Genomic DNA, 25,860 nt, shown 5'->3' on the forward strand with positions numbered 1-25,860 from the left:
GATATTGAAATAGGAATAAAAAGACACATTCAAATAACTAGGGTCCCCAGCATGTATCAGAATGTTACAAGGATTGCCTCAATGTATGAAACAGCAATATATATATGACAACATGATAAAACAGTTTGGCAGAACACACCTTCATCATTTCAAAACTAATCCTTTGCCATTAATAAATTTAAATGTTTACCCGCCAATTATTACCACCTATTGTTTACCACTGGTCTCAGTAGTCATAGTATTATCTAAACATTTTTGCCAACAGAGAAAAACATCCAAACGTTTTATTTTTTAATAATAAATGTATAAACGTGTCCTTATGTATGTTATCTTTTCAATCTGCATCAATACATCAACATGTTGACACAGAATTACTTGTTTTAATATCAATCACCAACAATCACATTTATTTGTTAACTATAATATTTTTAACGATTCAAGTAAACTTTGCACCACCCCTTTCCCACAAACACGCAAAGTAAAACACATAAAAACCATGCACATGCTATACCCTATAGGCAAAAATGGACTGTGCTTTGCACTTATGTAAAATGTCTGATAAGGTGTAGGACAGGGGGTTAGAATCCCAGAGGATGCTGCTGTAGAGTTCCGTTGTTGCTTACTACATCCTGAGATATTTGAGCCAGACTGCCATATCTCCTTAAGGCCTTAGTGTCCATAGTATCTCTCAAGTTCTGATCAATCCTTATGGCGGCCTGAAATATTTGAGAAACAAAACATGTTTATCACATCAAATTTGAATTGCAATTACAATCACACTTTTAGTTCAAAGTCAGATTTTATTTATCTTATGGCAATAATGTTGAGTGTTTTATTAAGGTATAATCAATACCTTGGTAATCTTAACGTTTATCTCTCATGGTGCTACTGACTTCGATAGGAAGTTTATATGTATTGTATCAAAGCTTATTACCTCCTCATAGGAAGTTTATATGTACTCGTGTCAAAGCTTATTACCTCCTCATAGGAAGTTAATACGTATTGTATCAAAGCTTATTACCTCCGCATAGGAAGTTTATATGTACTCGTATCCAAGCTTATTACCTCCTCATAGGAAGTTAATATGTACTCGTATCAAAGCTTATTACCTCCTCATAGGAGGTTTATATGTACTTGTATCAAAGCTTATTACCTCCTCATAGGAAGTTTATATGTACTCGTATCAAAGCTTATTACCTCCTCATAGGAAGTTAATATGTACTTGTATCAAAGCTTATTACCTCCTCATAGGAAGTTTATATGTATTGTATCAAAGCTTATTACCTCCTCATAGGAAGTTCATATGTATTTATAGCAAAACTTATTACCTCCTCATAGGAAGTTAATATGTACTTGTATCAAAGCTTATTACCTCAGCATAGGAAGTTCATATGTATTTAGATCAAAACTTATTACCTCCTCATAGGAAGTTCATATGTACTCGTATCAAAACTTATTACCTCCTCACTTATTACCTCCTCATAGGAAGTTCATATGTATTTATATCAAAACTTATTACATCCTCATAGGAAGTTCATATGTACTCTTATCAAAGCTTATTACCTCCTCACTTATTACCCCCTCATAGGAAGTTCATATGTATATGTATCAAAGCTTATTACCTCCTCATAGGAAGTTTATATGTATTGTATCAAAGCTTATTACCTCCCCATAGGAAGTTCATATGTATTTGTATCAAAGCTTATTACCTCCTCTCTTATTACCTCCTCATAGGAAGTTCATATGTACTCTTATCAAAGCTTATTACCTCCTCACAAAAGACTTTGGTTAACTCCAACTCATGTTGGGCAGAGCTATGGTTCTGCTCGATTGACCGCGACGCTCTTGACAAAACAGCAACCATTCCGTAAATATCTATAGCTGCATCAGCGATCCGATTTAATACAAACTGTTGTTCAGGATCTGTTAGGAAGAGATCATCAATACAACATTAGTCTAACATACATTGTACTACTGTTTTAATGGTGATGTGACATGGTTACTGAAATACACCACTGCTGGCATGGCTTCCTAAACAGTCTTTATACTCACTGACAAAGGATCATATTCTTAGCAATTGTTATGTTATTTTTAAAAACATTTTGACAGGAAAATCACCACAGTGATGGATATTTAAAAAAAGAATCTTTTCACAATCCTGAATAATCAGTATTTCATTCAGGATTCATGAACTGTGCTGAGGACAAACACAGTGGTGCTTTTAAAATGGATTATAGTACAACAGGATAAAACTGATTATCATATGCTTAAACATTTCTTGCAATCACATTGGTTGGATCCTATACACATGACCAGTCCTCAAAAACTCATGTAGACTGGTTTCTGGTGAATATCGCCTTTATGGAAATTCTGCGGAACCTGTCGTAGCGCTTGCGCAGTTAAAACAGAACCCGATCTGTCAGATGACAACAGAGGATGGCTGCATGCAAATGCTTTGCCTCTGTTACAACTGAACATTACCAAAAACTACTCGAAGGTAAAGATGCCATTAAAACAAAAAAGGCCCCCAAACATGCAGTGCTTGTCCTCCAAACTTATTGAAAGGAAATAAAACTTTGACATTCAACCCTGGCTAAACTTTACACGGAGGCTTGTTCCAGTAAAGATTAACAATACAAAATGTTGTTATTGAAGCATATGATAAAACAGTTATGGGCTTTTGTGCTGGAAAATATGATGTGATAAGAACCTGAAAAATATGTTATTGGCCTCGGCTTCGCTTTGGTCAATATCGTTTTTTCAGGTTCATATCACATCATATTCACCAGCACAAAAGTCCCTCAATGTATAATATTGCATAGTACAACAAGTAACAGCTGAATTTTACCTAGAACAACAGGTTACAACTGTAGATTACAATAGTACAATAGTTTACAACTGAATATTGCCTAATACAACAGGTTACAACTGTAGATTGTCTAGTAAAACAGGTACATACAACTAAAGATTACCTAGTACAACAGGTTACAACTGATAATTGTCTAGAACAGATAACAACTGTAGATTACCAAATACAACAGGTTACAACTTAAGATTACCCAGTACAACAGGTTACAACTGTAGATTGTCTAGCATAACAGATTGCAACAGTAGATTACCAAGTACAGTACATTCCACCTAATATCACGTCTGTTAATGTCACTTTTCAGTTATTATCATGTTTTTTTGATGCACCGTTTTTCCTGCTATATAATCTATGCAATTCAATTCTTTTATTATCACCTGATTTTATGTCGATTTCTCTTAATATCACTTTATTTTGGCTACTGTCATAAAAAAAATTACAGGTAAATGGTGGTAAAGATTCATAATAAATGCCCTGGGGACCTTCTGTCACACCCTGGATGCATTATGTAAACAATGCCTCGGCCTAACAGGGTATTTTTTACACCTGGCTGACTGTCAAACAATAGGTTACACCTGGCTGACTGTTAAACAATAGGTTGACTTACATACTTGTTAACATGATATTCACCTGTGGTTGGGGGAGCTAGGACAGTCTAACATCTGTAAACTTTTCTAATGCCAAGTGTGATGTATTCTTTCAACTAATTATAACATGTGTACTATCTTCGATTACACACTTGCAGCAAATATCTAAGGAAATTAACCTATAAAAAGATGTTACTAGCGAAAGAACAGTATATATATCAAGATATAGGTAAATATTTACCAAGTCTCATGTTTACAATTGAATTTGATGCAGAATACCAGCCAAACACTTGTATGCCTACATCACTACTGCAGTAAACAATCATAATTACAATCGTACTGATCGTCATTTTGCTACTAACTATATGAAATGTAACTGCATACTGAAATGAAATACAAATAATATATTTATTTCTATACTTATTTACTTATATCTATATTTCAACTAGGTTAAAGAACAAGGTTAGTTACAAAATATCAATCTTCTTCGTAGAGCCACATCACTTAGGCATTTGACTAAGTTCACTTCCGGTTTTGAGGGATGAAAAACATCAGAAAATATGTATTCTGTTTATGTCATGTTTCTGTTAATATCATGTTTTTCTCTGACAAATGGGAAGTGATATTAAGAGAAATCTACTGTACAACAGATTACAACTGTAGATTACCTAGTACAACATATTACAACTGTAGATTACCTAGTACAACAGATTACAACTGTAGATTACCTAGTACAACAGATTACAACTGAAGATTACCTAGTACAACAGATTACAACTGTAGATTACCCAGTACAACAGATTACAACTGTAGATTGTCTAGTACAACAGATTACAACTAAAGATTACCCAGTACAACAGGTTACAACTGTAGATTGTCTAGTATAACAGATTGCAACTGTAGATTACCTAGTACAACAGATTACAACTGTAGATTACCCAGTACAACAGGTTACAAGTGTAGATTACCTAGTCCAACAGATTACAACTAAAGATTACCCAGTACAACAGGTTCCAACTGTAGATTGTCTAGTACAAAAGATTACAACAAAAGATTACCCAGGCCCACAGGTTACAACTGTAGAATACAGATAACAACTGTAGATTACCCAGTACAACAGGTTCCAACTGTAGATTGTCTAGGACAACAGATTACAACGGTAGATTACCTAGTAAAACAGTTTACAACTGTAGATTGTCTAGTACAACAGATTACAACTGTAGATTGTCTAGTACAACATATTACAACTGAAGATTACCTAGTACAACAGGTTACAACTGTAGATTGTCTAGTACAACAGATTACAACTTAAGATTACCCAGTACAACAGGTTACAACTGTAGAATGTCTAGTACAACTGGTTACAACTGTAGATTGTCTAGTACAACAGATTACAACTGTAGATTGCCTAGTACAACAGATAACAACTGTAGATTACCTAGTACAACAGATTATAACTGTAGATTACCTAGTACAACAGGTTACAACTAAAGATTATCCAGTACAACAGATTACAACTGTAGATTGTCTAGTACAACAGATTACAACTAATAATTGTTTAGTACAACAGATTACAACTGTAGATTGTCTAAGTCAATGACACAACAGTGGATATTCAATTTTGTAACTGTACAAGTCTTATAACAACATATGACCATACTTTTGACGTTCCGTCCATGTTTGATCAGCTGACTGGTTATAACCTGCCCGAAGTTTGCGATTGATTTAGAGGCCTGGAATCAAAAGAACAATAAAGAGCCTAGTTATTGAAATTGTACTTTTAATCACAACACATTCGCCCTATTTAGCAGTAATTCCCCATTTATTTTTTGTACACTAAAATGTGAACTGCCTTCCCCACCCCAAAAACTGTAAAAGAAAATTCAAAGCATTTGCTTTGGGGAAGTTAAGCATTTGATATCCCTTTATCAAGAGTGAAATTTTACTTTCCCGTTATTATCTGTTGAAATGAACATTACTACAATAACACAAAACCAGACTGTTTTTTATTTTTGCTTGAACAAACCTGGAAACATTTAGTTGCTCTCACCCGAGTTGAGTGGATTTAATCCCCCCTGATATTGTAGAATTTGTTGAATTTTATCCTAACTGCAAGATATATTGCTGGGCTTCTTACCATAACCGGATAATTACGGTAAATACTAAGTCTGGTAATGACTCAGTCCTTTATCTGATCTATCAATAAAGACAACTTTGTTTAAGGGGTCTGGTTTCCTACCTGATCAGCAGGCTCCTTCAGACTTTCATGCACCTGTGTAGACAGGGAATCACCAGACGACATTCCAAGTTTTCTGAAGTAAAATTAAAGTCTTAGCATGATCAGGTGACATGGTTTGTATGTACACTGAATCAGTGGTCAAGTCTGCATTACGTTGTATGATCTGTGACATGGTTTGGATGTATACTGAATCAGTGTTCAAGTCTGCATTACCTCATATTATCTGTGACATGGTGTGTACGTACACTGAATCAGTATTCAGGTCTGCATTACCTTGTATTATCGGTGACATGGTTTGTATGACCACGGAATCAGTGGTCAAGTCGGCATTACCTTGTATTATCTGTGACATGGTTTGTATGTACAATGGACACTGAATCAGTGGTCAAGTCTGCATTACGTTGTATTATCTGTGACATGGTTTGTATGTACACTGAATCAGTGGTCAGGTCTGCATTATCTCGTATTATCTGTGACATGGTTTGTATGTACACTGAATCAGTGGTCAGGTCTGCATTACCTTGTATTATCTGTGACATGGTTTGTATGTACACTGAATCAGTGTTCAGGTCTGCATTACCTCGTATTATCTGTTTCAGGATATCAGAGTCATCAACATTTCTATAAAACATAGGTTTGATCAACAGGAAACATGATGATGACCCTTCCCTATATTTCAGATCCATTACTGCTGATCAATTGCGGTATAAAGACTCCCAGTTTTCAGATATACAAATGTGTTTCCGTAAGAGCTTAAATCCATTAGCCCCTTCCCCTAAACTCATAAACTTACTAGTATCGATGAACAAACTTTAAATCACTTATATTTTGCAGAACATCATTTTTCTGTAAAATTTTGGGGAAAGGTGATTGCAAAAACAAATCTTAATGAACATGTCCTTGGAAAAAAAAGGAAATCAAGTGTACCGAAATTGTTAAATAATGTTTGATCAGCTCACCTCTTCAGCATGCCTGTTACAACACTCATTTGACCTGCTGACTTCAAAGCACGTCCAGCGTACTAAAGGGAAAACAGATATATCATTACAGTAACAACGCCTTACTGATCCATAGTGATGACACCTAATCAAACGATGAAATGACAACAATGAGAATAAGAAGCAAGCCAACACATTAGATTAGCAATGTATATTCAACATTTGATCATATTTAGAAGATTTTGGCTGCATAATTTATCAAACTGTTAGACCTAATGTGCATAAATCGATTTTCAAACCAACAAACTGTAACAGTCATCAAGATATCAATAATCACAATGAAACCAATTGGTATAACATAGAGATTATGGATATGTTACTTGTTCCTTTCAGTGACAATTATAAGCATCAAGGTCATCAGAAACAGTGTTTTTTTAAAATTAGTAACGTTCACCAATTCAGACAGTCTAGATTACCTCCATTCCAGTAAGGACAACAAAAAGACGCAGGATGTCATTGGTTCCCTCGAAAATACGGAAAATCCTCAGATCTCTCATGACACGTTCCAGTCCACATTCCTATAGCAAAACAGATAAAGTGAAATATACATGTACCAACACTCTCTACAGTAGGAGCTGGAAATTATACTTAAATGTTTTTATTTGCTTGAGTCACACTTGTAATCTTAAACGTGGACTAAAATACAGCTAGAGGCAGAATATCAGTGTTTGATTCATAAGAACCTATTAAAAGATTTAAACATATGATGACTGTGACCTTGAATGTTGAACAAGAACATTAGGTTGAACAGATTTTATAGTCTTCCAACCCAGCATGCTTTTGCCAAAATATCATTAACCTTTTGGTTATACAGAACAAGTCATTTAAAGTTTTTTTTTAACATATTTGACCCCTGTGACCTTGGATATACTTTGAGTCATTCATTTGAACAAACTTGGTAGCCCTTCATCCTAGCATGCTACTTGCCAAATATCAGAACCCTAAGCCTCTTGGTTATAAAGAAGTTGTATAAAGGTTTCAAACAAATTTGACCCCTGTAACCTTGAATATTTGTCAAAGTCATTTTTTTTAACAAACTTGGTAGCCCTTCATCACAGCATGCTACTGGTCAAATATTATCATCATAGGCCTTTTGGTTATTGAGAAGTTGTTTAAAGGTTTTAAACATATTTGACCCCTGTGACCTTAAATGTAAGTCAAGGTCATTCAATTGAACAAACTTGGTAGACCTTCATCACAGCATGCTACTGGTCAAATCTTATCATCATAGGCCTTTTGGTTACTGAGAAGTTGTTTAAAGGTTTTAAACATATTTGACCCCTGTGACCTTAAATATAAGTCAAGATCATTCAATTGAACAAACTTGGTAGACCTTCATCCCAGTATGCTACTTGCCAAATATTATCATCCTAGGCCTCTTGGTTATTCAAAAAAAGTTGTTTAAAGGTTTTAAACATATTTGACCCCTGTGACCTTAAATATTTGTCAAAGTCATTCATTCAAACAAACTTCATCACAGCATGCTACTTGCCAAATATCATTATCCTAGGACTTGTGGTTATTGAGAAGAAGTTGTTTAAATGTTTTAAATATATTTCATCATTGTGACCTTGAATATTTGTCAAGGTCATTTATTTGAACAAACTTGGTAGCCCTTCATCACATCATGCTACTGGCAAAATATCATCATCCTAGGCCTTTTAGTTATTGAGAAAAAGTTGTTTAAAGGTTTTTAACATATTTGACCCCTGTGACCTTGAATATAAGTGAAGGTCATTCATTTGAACAAACTTGGTAGACCTTCATTCAAGCATGCTACTTGCTAAATATCATCATCCTAGGCCTCTTTGTTATTCAGAAAAAGTTGAATAAAGATTTTTTAAGACAATTGACCCCTGTGACCTTGAAAATGGACGAAGATCATTCATTTGAACAAACTTCGTAGCCCTTTGTCCCAGCATGCTACTGGCTAAATATCATCACCCTGGGCATTTTGGTTATTTAGAAGAAGTTGTGTAAAGCTTTAAACATAGTTGACCCCTATGACCTTGAAAATAGGTGAAGGTCATTTATTTGAACAAACTTTGTAGCCCTTCATCCCAGTTTGCTTCTGGCCAAATATCATCACCCTAGGCCTTGCGGTTATTAAGAAGAAGTTGTTTAAAGTAAAATTTTGACGCCGGACGCTGCACCATGCTATTAGCTCACTTGGCCCTTTGGGCCAGGTGAGCTAATAATTCTTGACGAGTTTCATAAATTTCATAAGGAATGAAAACGAGTGCAAGATCCTTTTTATCACATAATCAAGATTAGTGGCATTTATTCATGTAAAATGACAATTTTCATGCAACCTTGAAATGAAAAACCCCCCACCGTTTTGACTCCAGTGCATAAGTCTGTGACGTCATGTCCCTGTCCTAGACGTGACGTCACAATTGAAACAATTGAAACTTACAACCAATCACAGGGCTGATAGGTCATATAACATGGGTTAATACGCCAAAAAATATGACATGGGTATATTCACTAGATATCACAGTACATTATGTGCTAAAAAGTAATTAATCACACATGAAGGGCAAAATTAATACTGGGCAAACATGGATTTTACGAATGAACCGCGATAATTTCACCCGGTGAATGGTTCCTGATAGCTAAATTTAATTGTCACATTAAATACCGGGAATGTGATAAGCCAAAGCTTTGTGGTACACTGTTAGAGCAATGATCAGCCAGTTTTATTCTACACTGTCATTTCAGCTCATAGTTATATATCTAGGTACTGTAAAGCGCTTTAGAGTGGCTTTTTCTAGCTAGATAAGGCGCTATAGATATCAATTGTTGTATATTTATTTATTCTATTTACCTTCATGTAGCCCATTCCTCCCAGAACTTGTATGGCCTCATCTGCACAAAACCAGGCTGCCTCCTGTGATAAAATCCAGGATAGAATGAATTAACTCAATGCTACTTTACAAAATGAAACATTTTTTTTACTTTTAAAAATCTCCAAAAACTGTAAAAATGAAATGGAAAACTGGTTTCACTGGCATGACAATAGCTTTAACAAATCATTTCTAAAAATAAATCTTTTCTTGCAATTCTTGTAAATGTCTTGTAGTTGAGTATCAAATAAAGATAACATTTTTGTTACGACACTGGACAGATTATCAGCTTGCTATTTGAAAAACCTTGAAATAACATCATTATTTTATCAGTCTATATTGTGACTTACCGAGGCATAAATTTTGCTGATGGCAGCCTCTATCTGGAACTCTTTGATACCCTGGTCCATGTTAGCTGACACTAAGTATGCCATAGACTGTGGAGAAAACAAATAATACAAATACATTGTTATATCATTTCATTAAAAGTACACCTATTTATTCTTTCTCCCTTTGACAATTGTGTACACAGGTTTTTCTTTTACTTCACTTTTTAACTTATCAAGATTTTTTTTCCATCAATAAGATTCATCAGTTTGGAAACATGTTATATATCATTAAGAAATTATTTAAATATACACTGTAAAATTTACATGAATAACCAATATCAATGTGAATGTGATTTTTTAACCAATACTTGAGCTGTACATTAAAAAACATCAGGTACGGAAAAAGTGAGTTCACAAAATAAGTATTATAGCAGTCTATGAGGAGATATTATCACGAGATTAGACACAGTTTAAATGGCCAAAGTCCTACCTCTGTAACGTAATGTTTCATAACCATCCTGCTTATCTTTTCCTGAATTGCTCCAAAGTTTGAGATTTCTGTCCGGAACTGCACACGCTGTCCAGCATGTTCAATCTGTTCAATGGAAATAAAAAAACATCCAGTCATGAGTCTCGTAAGCTTTAGGAATGAAACTGCCATTTAAATGAACATTTATATTTCACACTACAGTAAAAACAGCCACAGAAAATAACTCTATACATTTTGGGGTATGGACCAAGTCTTTAAAAATAAATCAGAGAGAGTGAGACAAGAAAAACTTTGCATGAGTCATTTGAGGATAGACTGTTTGACCTTGTTTTTTTTAGACTATTTGGACATTACAGTACGATCTGTAAATGTAACTGCATCAGTACTATACTGTCGTACATAGGATCAATGGACCAGAATCTATACTATACCTACAACATTGCTCTGGTTTCAAGCCAGGTTACTTACAGATTTATTGATGCAGTACTTCATGGTGCCAGACAGGGCTGCAGCCATTCCAAACCTGCCGTTGTTGAGGATGTTCATGGCTACCTTGAATCCATCACCAACCTCTGTAATGGTTAGAGACAGTCAAGTGTAGTAGTATGGTAGCTCAGAATTAATGGAAAGGAGCAAACACATTTCAAGAAACTTATTAACTCTTTCACCAATGTAGACAATAATGGACTCATCCAGATCAATGAATGGTAGAGTCTACTAAAGTTACATCGGGGTGAAAGGGTTAACTAGTTTTTATTTTTTACAGCAGTATTGAGACAGGAAAATAAAAATGTGTGCAGTATTGAATGTGAGGTCCTGATATTGTTCTGTCCACAACATTACTGTCATATTAGATGTACGTGGATACACTTTGTTTCTTAACAAGGAATTATCAGTATTCAGCTATGTCATAATAAAAGAAAGGCTTTACCATGAGTCTATACATATACACTTACCTCCCAACATATTTTCTACAGGTACTTTACCATGACAGTCTATACACACACTTCCCTCCCAACATATTTTCTACAGGTACTTTACCATGATCCATCACCAACCTCTGTAATGGTTAGAGACAGTCAAGTGTAGTAGTATGGTAGCTCAGAATTAATGGAAAGGAGCAAACACATTTCAAGAAACTTATCAACTCTTTCACCAATGTAGACAATAATGGACTCATCCAGATCAATGAATGGTAGAGTCTACTAAAGTTACATCGGGGTGAAAGGGTTAACTAGTTTTTATTTTTTACAGCAGTATTGAGACAGGAAAATAAAAATGTGCGCAGTATTGAATGTGAGGTCCTGATATTGTTCTGTCCACAACATTACTGTCATATTAGATGTACGTGGATACACTTTGTTTCTTAACAAGGAATTATCAGTATTCAGCTATGTGATAATAAAAGAAAGGCTTTACCATGAGTCTATACATATACCCTTACCTCCCAACATATTTTCAGTAGGTACTTTACCATGACGCCGTTGTTGAGGATGTTCATGGCTACCTTGAATCCATCACCAACCTCTGTAATGGTTAGAGACAGTCAAGTGTAGTAGTATGGTAGCTCAGAATTAATGGAAAGGAGCAAACACATTTCAAGAAACTTATCAACTCTTTCACCAATGTAGACAATAATGGACTCATCCAGATCAATGAATGGTAGAGTCTACTAAAGTTACATCGGGGTGAAAGGGTTAACTAGTTTTTATTTTTTACAGCAGTATTGAGACAGGAAAATAAAAATGTGCGCAGTATTGAATGTGAGGTCCTGATATTGTTCTGTCCACAACATTACTGTCATATTAGATGTACGTGGATACACTTTGTTTCTTAACAAGGAATTATCAGTATTCAGCTATGTGATAATAAAAGAAAGGCTTTACCATGAGTCTATACATATACACTTCCCTCCCAACATATTTTCAGTATGTACTTTACCATGACAGTCTAAACACACTTACCAGTCTATACACACACATACCTCCCAACATATTTTCTACAGGTACTTTACCATGATCCATCACCAACCTCTGTAATGGTTAGAGACAGTCAAGTGTAGTAGTATGGTAGCTCAGAATTAATGGAAAGGAGCAAACACATTTCAAGAAACTTATTAACTCTTTCACCAATGTAGACAATAATGGACTCATCCAGATCAATGAATGGTAGAGTCTACTAAAGTTACATCGGGGTGAAAGGGTTAACTAGTTTTTATTTTTTACAGCAGTATTGAGACAGGAAAATAAAAATGTGTGCAGTATTGAATGTGAGGTCCTGATATTGTTCTGTCCACAACATTACTGTCATATTAGATGTACGTGGATACACTTTGTTTCTTAACAAGGAATTATCAGTATTCAGCTATGTCATAATAAAAGAAAGGCTTTACCATGAGTCTATACATATACACTTCCCTCCCAACATATTTTCAGTAGGTACTTTACCATGACAGTCTAAACACACTTACCAGTCTATACACACACTTACCTCCCAACATATTTTCTCCAGGTACTTTGCCATGACAGTCTATACATACACCTACCTCCCAACATATTTTCTACAGGTACTTTGCCACGACAGTCTATACACACACTTACCTCCCAACATATTTTCTGCAGGTACTTTACCATGACAGTCTAAACACACTTAACTCCCAACATATTTTCTACAGGTACTTTGCCATGACAGACTATACATACACTTACCTCCCAACATATTTTCCACAGGTACTTTGCCATGACAGTCTATACATATACACTTACCTCCCAACATATTTTCAGTATGTACTTTACCATGACAGTCTAAACACACTTACCAGTCTATACACACACTTACCTCCCAACATATTTTCTACAGGTACTTTGCAGTCATCTATGAACAAGGCTGCTGTGTTGGAGGCTTTGATTCCCATTTTCTTCTCAGGTGCACCACTGTTAAATTAATAAAGTTAGGATGTGTTAGTTTTGTTATTGAAAACAGTGTGTGTTTCTTTCTTTTTGTCTCTTTCATGAGAAAATCATTACAGTTCTATCATTCAGTTAACACATTAGCGTGTTATTTGTGGTCCTGCAAAAGCAGCTCAAATCTTATTCGAGTATTTCTTACGAAAGGGACGTATTACTGTGTAACAATCTATTTCAGACAACCGTCATTACCTGAAAAGTATTAAATAATAATAAGACCAAAGTCAGTGGCAAACCCTACTTATAAGTTAGTTTTCTTTTAGATATTTTCTGTCACAATTGTGTTTCTTCACACAGTATTCATCAACTGCATGGTTTACCCACTGTTTTACTTATTGAAAGAAAAACTTGATTTGGGGAGGGGTTGTTGTTTCACAGACTATTGAATACCAAGTACTAACCATTATAAAATCAATTACTAGTATTGTAATCTTCGGGGATATGCAAATGATTATATTAAACACCGACACATTAAAGTATCAAGATCAAATAGAACCTTTACAAACTCAGTCACTCACTGTGATATCCCCCCAAAGCCTCTCTCTACTATGAAAGCCACTGTGGTGTCCTTTTCTTTTCCTGTCTTCTCATCAATAATCGGTGTCTTTGCGAAAACAGTGAATATGTCAGCCACACCTCCATTGCTAATCCAGATTTTACCTCCATTTAGGGTGTAGTGAGTTCCATCATGGGAGAGAATGGCTCTTGTCTTGATACCCTGTAAAAATAATGATCAACTCACTATATCATATGCAGGGATTAATACAGGAATAGAAAGTAAGTACCCTTTTCTGAAATAAGAGAAAATATGCGCTGTAGGTGCACGACCAGTGTCCAAGGAGGGCTGCAGGCCAGAGCCTGGGGGAGAATACAAACATAAAAAAGGCCTGTATATACCTATTATATGTATATAATTAAGCAGAAGCTTACAAGTGTTTTTGAAAGGAATGAAATTCCTGATGTATGACATTGAAATTTGAATATATAATAATACCTTATGTAACCAATAAATGCTAGTAGTATTTAACAATTCAAAGGCATATATATACTGAAATTTGTAAACATCATCATGTGCTCATATCTACATACATCAGGTAAACATGGTCCAGAAACATCATTGTTGTCTAGGATGAAAACAATGTTGTAATTAATGTACTCGAATGCAGAGTATTAATAAGTGTTATATACCTTGTTTCCTGCTATTTTACCATGTACATACTGCAATAGCAGGTAACAATATAAAATTTTATAGCAGCTATTCACCTATGTCTATATTTTATTATTTAAAATGGTAATGTAGATGTCCAATTAACTCGGCCACATGTGAAGAACAAAATGAAGACCAAAACCATGGCTTAGAGACAAATCACTTGTTGCTCAAGGTAAATAATTAGAAGTTGAACTTACTGCTGCATCAGATCCACAGGAAGGCTCTGTCAAACAAAAGGCTGCCATTTTTTTTCCAGTGGCAAGATCAGGCAAATACTTCTTCTTTTGTTCAGGGCTTCCATACAGGAGAATGCCTTTAAACCCGATGGACTGTGAATACAAAGGGAATACAACCTCTAGAGTCCTCACAATGATGTCAGAAACATTGAAATGATGTCAAAAATACGAAATGTCACTGGATAGTAAGTATACAGACTCTCGATATCGATTAACAAGAGTACCGCAGGGCGGAACAATATACACCCGTCAAATGCCATATAGTGTTATATACTTTCTTACTTTGAAATAAGATCTGCATCATTTTAAGAGTGGTAAGCTGACATGCTATAAAAAATGTAGGAGAAAATCTCTGGACAAAAAATCAAATACTGAAATGAACAAAGGGCAATAACTTTTGCAAAAATTGTTGAATCAAAATTCTTTTAAGGGAGACAACTTCATATCATGATTATAATGTATACCAAGTTTCAAAGAGATCCGTTGAAAAATATAGGAGGAGATTGTCGGACAAAAATCATATACTGAAATGAACAAAGGGCAACAAATTTTGCAAAAATTGTCGAATCATAAATTCTTTTCAAGGAAACACAACAACAAATCATGATTATTTAGCCTACTAAGTTTCAATGAAATCCGTCAAAAATGTAGGAGGAGATCTCCGTACAAAAAATCAAATACTGAAATAAACAAAGGGCAATAACTTTTGGAAAATTGTTGAATCAAAATTCTTTTGAGGGAAACACAACTTCATATCATGATCATAATGTATACCAAGTTTCAAAGAGATCGGTCGAAAAATGTAGGAGGAGATTGCCGGACAAACAAAAGTTTACGTCGGACGGACAACGCCATACAACAATACTCACGTCAAATTTGACGGGCGTATAAAAATTATTCAGTTACTGATTGCTTTTCAAAACAGTCTTTCACAATCAGTTGTAGTTTATATTACTTTTCTTCAAATATCATATTGAACTAAAAGATAGTTTATGGTTTTAGCAGTCACTCAGACTGTCTGCAATTAGCATCCACCACACATAGTTACAACAAGTACCCCCCCACCCCCATTCTTCAGCATTTTTTTTTCAATTTATTATTAATTATTTGAAGCACTGCCCTTTCTTAGTTATGAAGAGAAGAGATGTAATGTCAACATACAGCTAAAATGTCCTAAATCGCTACAGATAGTAATTATGGAAACAAAAATCTCAAATACAAGGACAAATTGCAAATTGTACACAGGGGAAAACATTTCTATCAACATAAGTAAAGAGCTAAACATCAGCAAGGTACAATATTACTTTATACTGAAAGACATCACACGTACCTGATGTGCTCCAAGTGTTATTCCAACACCCAGGTCATGTGACCCGACTATTTCCACCAATCGTGCATACTGTGTGTTTGTAAGTCCAAGACCACCTGGTAAGTACAAAGAGAACCTTAGTGAGGTACCTATGTAAAAAGTTTACTGCAAACAAAATTTCCAAATTACTCTAGATTCTGTATATACCTGTACAATGTATAGGTTTCCAGATCATAAGAGTCAGTATACCGATTAAAAACATGGTAATTTGTTACTCAGCGAGTCCCTTGCAGAATTTATCAAGCTTTTAGGGACAAGAACATTTAACACTCACTACGCTGATCATGAGGGACCTGTACACAAACATTGACTGAGCTCATGTGGGATCCTGAGACTGAACATTTATGGAGTTAATGAGGTACTGGTACATGTACAATGTCGATTAGACATTGACTGAGATCCTTTGTGAGCCTGAGACTGAAGATTTATGGAGTTAATGAGGGACTCGTACATGTACAATGTCGATTAGACATTGACTGAGATCCTTTGTGAGCCTGAGACTGAAGATTTATGGAGTTAATGAGGGACTCGTACATGTACAATGTAAATAAGACATTGACTGAGCTGCTGTGGGACCCTGAGACTGACCATTTATGGAGTTAATGATGTACTCGTACATGTACAATGGGGACAAGAACATTTAACACTCACTACGCTGATCATGAGGGACCTGTACACAAACATGGACTGAGCTCTTGTGGGATCCTGAGACTGAGCATTTATGGAGTTAATGAGGTACTCCTACATGTACAATGTAGATAAGGCATTGACTGAGCTCCTGTGGGACCCTGAGAATGAACATTTATGGAGTTAATGAGGTACTCCTACATGTACAATGTAGATAAAACATTGACTGAGCTCCTGTGGGACGCTGAGACTGAACATTTATGGAGATAATGAGGTACACGTACATGTACAATGTATATAAGACATTGACTGAGATCTTGTGGGATCCTGAGACTGAATATTTATGGAGTTATTGAGGTACTGGTACATGTACAATGTCGATAAGACATTGACTGAGATCCTTTGTGAGCCTGAGACTGAAGATTTATGGAGTTAATGAGGTTCTCGTACATGTACAATGTCGATTAGACATTGACTGAGATCCTTTGTGAGCCTGAGACTGAAGATTTATGGAGTTAATGAGGTTCTCGTACATGTACAATGTCGATTAGACATTGACTGAGATCCTTTGTGAGCCTGAGACTGAAGATTTATGGAGATAATGAGGTACACGTACATGTACAATGTAAATAAGACATTGACTGAGATCCTTTGTGAGCCTGAGACTGAAGATTTATGGAGATAATGAGGTACACGTACATGTACAATGTAAATAAGACATTGACTGAGATCCTTTGTGAGCCTGAGACTGAAGATTTATGGAGTTAATGAGGTACTCCTACATGTACAATGTAGAAAAGACATTGACTGAGCTGCTGTGGGACCCTGAGACTGAACATTTATGGAGTTAATGCGGTACTCGTACATGTACCATGTAGATAAGACTTTGACTGTGCTCCTGTGGGATCCTGAGACTGAATATTTATGGAGTTATTGAGGTACTGGTACATGTACAATGTCGATTAGACATTGACTGAGATCCTTTGTGAGCCTGAGACTGAAGATTTATGGAGTTAATGAGGTACTCGTTCATGTACAATGTAGATAAGGCATTGACTGAGCTCCTGGGGGATCCTGAGACTGAATATTTATGGAGTTATTGAGGTACTGGTACATGTGCAATGTAGATAAGACAGTGACTGAGCTCCTGTGTGACCCTTAGACTGAACATTTATGGAGTTAATGAAGTACTCGTACATGTACAATGTCGATAAGACATTGACTGAGATCCTATGGGACACTGAGACTGAACATTTATGAAGTTAATGAGGTACTCGCACATGTACAATGTAGATAAGGCATTGACTGAGCTCCTGTGGGACCCTGAGACTGACCATTTATGGAGTTAATGAGGTACTGGCACATGTACAATGTAGATAAGGCATTGACTGAGCTCCTGTGTGACCCTTAGACTGAACATTTATGGACTTAATGAGGTACTCGTACATGCACAATGTAGATAAGACATTGACTGAGATCCTGTGGGACACTGAGACTGAACATTTATCGAGCTCATGGAATACTCGTAGATAAAACACTTACCAAGATCCTGTGGGACCTGTAGACCAAAAGCTCCCATTTCTTTGAGTCCCTCCAATGACTTATCCTCCACCTTCTCCAGGCTGTCATTAGCAGCAGCGTCATTTACATCCTGTTGACAGAGACACACCATACAAGTTTGTTAATTGATACATTAAAACTTTAACCTGTATTTCAGTCTCACATTATACATGTACTATTAATATCTAAACCATTTCATACAATTACTTTAACCACAGCCAATTTATTATAAATCATTATTTTAATGTTGTAAATCACTTTATTTTGCAAACCTTAGCTGTAGAATACATTCAGGAATATCTTTTTTGAATACTTCAATTTGTTCTTGTAGAGATTTCAAAACTTAAAGTCATTATCCCTGGAAATGGAATTCACAAAAGATTTGTATTCATTCACAAATGATCCTCACAATCTCAGAGAGAAAAAAAAAAGTTTGCAAAAATAAAGTGATCAAATTACCAACATCATTGTTTATACCGTCGTCAAACAGTGTTATTATGGACTCTGGTATATCTTTATTTCCTTGTATAGCTGGAAATTGTTTTCTGGTACAATGTGAATATATACTGTATTTTGACACAAGGCTCAACTTAACAACCAACACTTAACAAATGTTGACTAACAACCTCTACATAAAGTCACAAGGCTTCACTGCAACAAACCATGTTTTTTCTACCAAAATCTTAAAATAGCATGTTCCTTCATGAATTGGGAAAATATACCATGCATTACTTTTACTGAAATTGGGAAGATGTTCCTCATTCGGTAATTTCTATTTTTTGATTTCAATATAATTTCAAAAACATTAATGAGAAGCAGCATTTTAGAATCAAATATTTATAGTTGTATGGCATTTTCCAAAAATTACCTCGAAGAATTTGGCACAAGGATCAACTAACATCTGAAGCATCTCTTCCTGTTCCTCGTTCAACACTGTAAAACAGATAATTAGTTTAATGTACAAATGTAAGGGGACTATGGTGAAACTATTGGTCTTATATGATCTTCCATAATATCTAAAATTTATATTATGTTGAAACATTCAAGACTTTGATTTACAGTTTAAATAATGAAGACAAAATTTACTAAGTAATAATAGTATACAGTAATTGGCCTATTTTCAAGCATAAACAAACATTTGTTCAGTGAAAAAAAAAAAAATACTTGATTGTACTAACTATACTTGGAGCAGTCATCAGAATGTTGTATATATATAGAACTATAAGTGATATAGATTATGATACAAAATTGAAGCAAAAAACATTGTTTACCTTCAGGAAAAGGGAAAATAGTTGATGGTTTGATATCACCCTTAAATATGTTCATAGCAAAAGAATTTGTCTCCTGAAACAGAAAAAAATATGAAAGTGTATAGGTTCCTACCTATTAAGAATAAGATGTAAATCACAAATGAGGTTAGACAGCTATGCTTCATATACAGGACTTGAAAAAAAGATTTTCAGGTCTCATGAATCACGAGAATGACTATGTCAGCCGATTCCTAGAACAAGTTCAGGTACATTACCTATTTTATAAATTCAGATTATTTTAATTCAGATTAGATTTATACTCTTGACAGGACAAATTATTGAATGAGGAATGTCCGTCCAACCACATTTAGGTTTCAACAAGATAACTTTCTTAAATATTGTTCAATTTTGATCAAACTTGGTGTGCATGTATGTACAACATTATACAAAGACTGAGGCTAAGTTCAAAGTTGAGCAAAATACTACTTACAGCTGATTCTGCCTTCGAACTGGTTTCCCTCTTCTGTATAATTGAACATGGTGTAGCCTCTTTCCTCTGTATCTGTAGACATGGTCTGAAACCAGGAAGTTGATTTATATATCAATAAACATGATGAACTGTAACAAACAGTGCTTGAGGTTTTAATATGTATTGCATATATGTATAGATCTGAAAAACTCTGCTCAAGTCCGATTTTTGTTATTTCTAAGGGAGGATCGGAGGGACCACTGCATGTTATATAAGGCATTATTATACCTTTACTTATTTTACACTATACAAAAGTAACCACATAAACAAGCTATTTCCCCTCTAACTGCATGCCAGGGAAATAGTTTGTCTGGAGGGGTGCGATAGTTTTGAAACTATTTCCCTCGGAAAATGCGGTAAATTGAGTGACGTCGTGGGCGGGGCCTGACCGAATATTGACAAATCAGCGCAATCGAATTACGTCGGTAATTTCCTGCAATTTCCGGCCAGCAGAGCCGGTACTTTCTGGACCGACCTTCACCTCGCATTGTTGTAGTTTTGTTAATAAAGTGTCCCAACTGTTGAAAATTTGTTGTCTAATAATATTTAGAATATTGTAAGGGAGTGTTTGTATCGGTATTATAAAACAGTTGAAGTATGGGTATTTCGGGATATAGCAAGTTTATGATCCCCTCGTCCAGGACTATTTCCCGAGGCGAAGCCGAGGGAAATATTCCTGGCCTCATAGATCNATGGGTATTTCGGGATATAGCAAGTTTATGATCCCCTCGTCCAGGACTATTTCCCTCGGCTTCGCCTCGGGAAATAGTCCTGGCCTCGGGGGATCATAAACTTGCTATATCCCTCATACCCATACTTTAACTGTTAACTAATGTGTGACCCCTTCACTTCAGGATCAGGGATTTTCTTCTGTCTTCTAGATCTATTCAGAGGACATTGAAGAACCAAGAAATTCTGATCTAGTGCATCCATTGCAGTATTTGGGGTCTATGTCTTTCTTTCCATTTCTTAGCACTTGTGGCAGTGTCTCCCTAGGCACTCATCTTCAAATGACCCTGGCTGTTGTAAGGAAATTAAACCACATACATGTACATATGTACAAACATACCAAACAGAGGATGACTTTTATTCATTTAAGGTTATATTAAGAATATGAATACCGGTAGGTGTTCTAAGAAACAAAACTAGTACAATGTATTTCCAATCTTTGAAAATGCCAGTACATATTGGTCATTAAAAAAGAATTCAGGCTTGAATCTCCCAATATATCTTGCACTTTGAACAAATCTTTGCTGGCATCTCAACATTTCATATTGATCTTTGAAATTTGTTTGAATACAAATATACTTCTGAAAGCTGTATAACTATATCATTGTGGACCATGGAATGTTAATACATACAATGACTTTAACTTTTTTTTCTTTAAGAGTGGGTACTGATCATTATGATCAGATTGTGGTCATACAATTTTCCTGCAGGTTTTACAAGCATTTTATTTCTTTTTCTTTTCCACCAAAACATTATTTTCTTAGTTGTGTAAGATACCATCCAGCAGTGTATTTGCTTTCATCTTTTTCTCAAAATACATAATTACATTATATGATGTCATTAAAGGGGCATCACGGTGAAGTAACTTTTTTTGTGTCTTTTTTTCAAATACTACATAAACATATCAAGTGAGACTCCTTATGGAAAATAACGATCTGATTTGGCTGAAATAGATTCATAAAAATGATTAAATCTAAGAAAATCATCGGTATTTCTACCTGTCTGACCAACGTTTTGTTCAGGGATTTCCCTCTACTAGCGCATGCGCATAGCACACCATTTCTTTGTAAACAAAATGACTGGCCGTGTGAAGTAAGCGAAAGAAAAGTGTTGTACCGTGTCAGCTACGAAACGAAAAGTTGCCAAATGGTCAAAANTAGGGGTACAGTCGTTTCGGTACACGGTAGTTTCGGTACTTCAAAAATAAGAGGTTTCGGTACTTTTTGTAAGTAGTTTCGGTACTTCAACGATTTTTTCGGTACTTTGTTTTTTATTTCATAAATATTTCTCATTTGTCATTTATTGTTGGTTGTTTATTTTCGGTACTTCGTTTATTAGTTGATAAATATTATTTATTGCTGGTTGTTTATTTAACGTTTGCTTTCGGTATATATGTCCCGTTATACTTAGAAATTATTGAAATATGAATTAAACATGTTATATATATGTCCCGTTATACTTAACAAACTGATACAAACACGTGTATTATAGCACAAGTTTGACTTCCCTTGAAGGTATACAGCACGCAAAAAGTGGTGACGTTGACTAAAAGTTGGTACCATTGTGTTTTTTCCATAAGTACCTAAACGATTTTAAGAAGTACCGAAACAACTTTCAGAAGTACCAAAACGACTTTCAGAAATACCGAAACGACTTTCAGAAATACCGAAACGACCGGGTACCTAAACGACCAGGTACCTAAAAGACCTGAATTCGGATGTGTACACATCCCTGGTGTACAGTAGGGAAGGTGTTTAGCCCCGTACCATCTGTACCGGCCACATTCCGGTACTAAATTCAATATATATTTAAATATATCTACTTTATGTTTATGCCTATTATCATTGTTGATATTTAATTGTAAATTTGTATGACGGGAGAAGGCTGTGATAAATTGTAAAAACTTATGCCCCATCCCTTGTTTAATTTTATTGGCAACAGATTTATGTTTAAAGCTAAATAAATTTAAATTCTGAATATTAGCAAGTGTGCAATTAACTTCTAATGATTAATAATCAATGTTCAATAAGTTTGAATACGGACTTAGAAATCATATAACTTGGTTTCATAGTGCGGTAAGAAGTTGCAGTTGCCTGACGGCCCCTCTCTGGGGGCCCCTTTGGAAACCGTTTCATCTCGCTCGCACCACTTGTGTTTACTGCCTAGTCAGGTGACGTTATCGGCGCTATTTTTAGCAGGGCTTTCCCGAACAATTCAAGTGGTCAAACTGGACATTTGGAACGGACTATGAATATGGGGATAGCGAGGTAACATAAGTGGAAGTGCATACAATACATACATTCATTAAAAAAAAAAACGCCTTTTCACGTGAAGTCCCTTTAAATCAATAGTATATATATATATATTGTCTTTCAATCACCCTTTTTGTTTGTAGTTATAATTAACATATTTAAGCATCAATACTTTTTTGAGGTACTGCATTTAACCTGTATATGCTGATCATGAGATGTGGAATGTTGTGTATCAAATTAATTCTATAATATTTGCTTTGAACCAATTTGATTTGTGTTAATTTTAATAGTTTTTCAGCAGCATGTATACAAGTCACTGAGTCTTCGTGAAGGAATAACATGTCGCTTTCTCACATGCACTATAGCCTTGTCTGTTTATAATATATACACCCATAATATAACCTTGTATGCGCCAAGTACAAATGTACCTGTAGTTTACTAGCTAGTGGCCCTAAATTATATAAAACTTGTGAAGACAACAACCGGTCAATAATTGCCATACTTTTAGTTCTGTAATTATTTATAAATTAATTATTATTGTACCCATGGACCAATCTAGCGATATGTCATATTCCTCAGACTCATATATACCTGTATAGGTACTATTTTTTGTGGGGTCAAAGTCCAGGCAGTCATTGCCCTGTCGCTGGTCGACAGCTGAATGTTGTGTAACAAAAAATAGACAAGTGATGAAAATAGCATAAACTTGAATTAAACTTTGTAAAAAGACAAAGGAATACTAACCCGACAACATTTCTGGAATTGTTCCAAGAACTCCTCTGAATTAAAGATGGCAGGTACCGCACTGTTCGAAACATCTTTTACCTTTCGAAATTTACTTGACAGTTTGTCTGCTCAACATGCAAAAACGTAAATGACTGCGCATGTGCAAACATAGTAACGTTTCCGAAAAATTAATGTTCGGAATGTTTCTGCTATTTTCATATTATCTGTGTAAATTGCACGCAATGTGAAAGTAGATGTATTTTAAACGTTCGACTGTTTTATGCGCAGTTTAAAGTCCGTTTTGCTAATGTCTGGCTAATTATTAAATGACAGTATGCCTATATAGCTGTGACGACTCTCCAATTATCATGTAAATCGGAGTTTAAAATAAAATCGACGGTAGCGACACCTATAATGCAACAATGGCGGAAGGACCGGTAGCACGGCTACAGCAGCTTGAGAACATTGAGAAGGATATTGCTACAGCAATACAAAGTGCCGGTAAATAGAACGGTGTTGATAAATCAAACATTCTTATTTTATCTCGTTCATATAAAATTGACGTCCGTAGCTGAATGGAAATGAACGCATGTCTGGATAAATGAGTTGGCATGTCATAGGTTTCTGAAACAGGTTTTAGTTACAAATATCCCCAGGCACCTGCATCTATTAGGGTAGGCAGATCATTTTATGTTTTAACATGCAATTTATTTATTGCTGCAAGACCCTGTACTTGAATGCGTACATCGCCTCGGTAACTATGTTCCTCTTCTGTTTATTTTGTAGAAGGTATAAGATAAAAGTCAAGTAAAAAGAATTGGTTTAATTAGTATGGTTAGTTAATATGTTGCTATATAATAACCCAGTTTCTTGTGTGATTGTGACAGGTCAGGCCCTACAAGAACTAGCAAAAGACAAACCTGTGTTGAAACAAGTCGAGACACACACCACCAACTTCATGAAGATTTTGATGGAGGTGGAGAAAAAACTAACGCAACAGATTAACTACCTGACACAGGTATCTACAGGTAAGTTCTCAAGACCAATGATCCAGGCATTGCAGGCATATCATTCAAAAGTGTGACTTCTGACCTCATGTTGTGGAATATTGACTTTGGTAGTGTGAGTTATGTACCATACATCAATGGGTTGTTCATGATACACATGATCTCATTCTCATAAAGTATTTTTTCTGTCATTTAGAAACTATTGTTTGGTCAAGAATACAATATGTAACTCTCCTTTGACCTCTTGATATGACCTTGATCTTGGGAGAATGACCTAAGAGTGGTTCACCACATAACTTCTTTAAGTAAGGTTATTCACTAGTTACTATTTGGACCAGCATTATAAGTATTGTAACTTATAATTCCTAAATATATTTGGTAGGGCTGTTACGATACACTGCGGTGCACCGAAAACCGCGCTAAATTGCTTCGGTTCGGTGTACGATATGTTTTTTCCGTGTTTCGGTTCGGTTTGGTTTTAAGCTCACCTGGCACGAAGTGCCAGGTGAGCTTATGCCGTGGCGCGTCGTCTGNCCTGGCACGAAGTGCCAAGTGAGCTTATGCCGTGGCGCGTCGTCTGGTCGTCCGTCCTTCGTTCGGCGTCAATATTTTACTTTAAACGACTTCTTCTTAATAACAGAAAGGCCTAGGGTGTCGATATTTGGCCAGAAGCAAACTTGGATGAAGGGCTACAAAGTTTGTTAAAATTAATGACCTTCACCTATTTTCAAGGTCACAGGGGTCAAATATGTCAAAGATTTTACACATCTTCTTCTCAATAACCAAAATGCCCAGGGAGTTGATATTTGGCCAGTAGCATGCTTGGGTGAAGGGCTACCAAGTTTGTTCAAATGAATGACCTTCAATTATATTCAAGGTCACAGGGGTCAATTGTATTAAAAAAACTTTAAACATCTTCTTCTGAATAACCAAAATCCTCAGGGTGATGATATTTGGCCAGTAGAAGCTGAGATGAAGTGCTACAAAGTTTGTTCAAATGAATGACCTTCACCCATATTCAAGGTCACAGGGGTCAAATATGTT

General features: G+C 35.6%; 2 protein-coding genes across 2 annotated transcripts in view; one reads left to right on the top strand and one right to left on the bottom strand.

Annotated features, from left to right (window-relative positions):
* Positions 1-270: 270 nt before the first annotated feature.
* LOC110463202 (very long-chain specific acyl-CoA dehydrogenase, mitochondrial-like) lies at positions 271-23,953 on the bottom strand. The gene is made up of 19 exons (XM_021517600.1): positions 23,828-23,953; positions 20,064-20,148; positions 19,595-19,667; positions 19,192-19,256; positions 18,306-18,414; positions 16,098-16,192; positions 14,729-14,860; positions 13,840-14,039; positions 13,194-13,288; positions 10,824-10,927; positions 10,356-10,460; positions 9,887-9,973; positions 9,518-9,580; positions 7,107-7,208; positions 6,652-6,713; positions 5,693-5,765; positions 5,114-5,186; positions 1,769-1,923; positions 271-716 (listed from the first exon to the last, which is right to left on the bottom strand). Exons 1-19 carry the CDS (start codon positions 23,899-23,901, stop codon positions 579-581), a joined length of 1,890 nt encoding a protein of 629 aa, XP_021373275.1. The 5' UTR covers positions 23,902-23,953; the 3' UTR covers positions 271-578.
* An 82-nt stretch (positions 23,954-24,035) lies between these two features.
* The window catches only part of LOC110463200 (mediator of RNA polymerase II transcription subunit 11-like), a 5,446-nt gene continuing 3,621 nt past the window's right edge, over positions 24,036-25,860 (top strand). Inside the window, exons 1-2 of the mRNA XM_021517598.1 lie at positions 24,036-24,310; positions 24,697-24,837. Coding sequence (XP_021373273.1) covers positions 24,232-24,310; positions 24,697-24,837 — 220 coding nt within the window. The 5' untranslated portion in view covers positions 24,036-24,231. The remainder of the gene's footprint in view (positions 24,311-24,696; positions 24,838-25,860) is intronic.

Source organism: Mizuhopecten yessoensis, unplaced genomic scaffold, assembly GCF_002113885.1.
Source record: "Mizuhopecten yessoensis strain PY_sf001 unplaced genomic scaffold, ASM211388v2 scaffold10875, whole genome shotgun sequence".
Taxonomy (NCBI): Eukaryota; Metazoa; Mollusca; class Bivalvia; order Pectinida; family Pectinidae; genus Mizuhopecten; species Mizuhopecten yessoensis.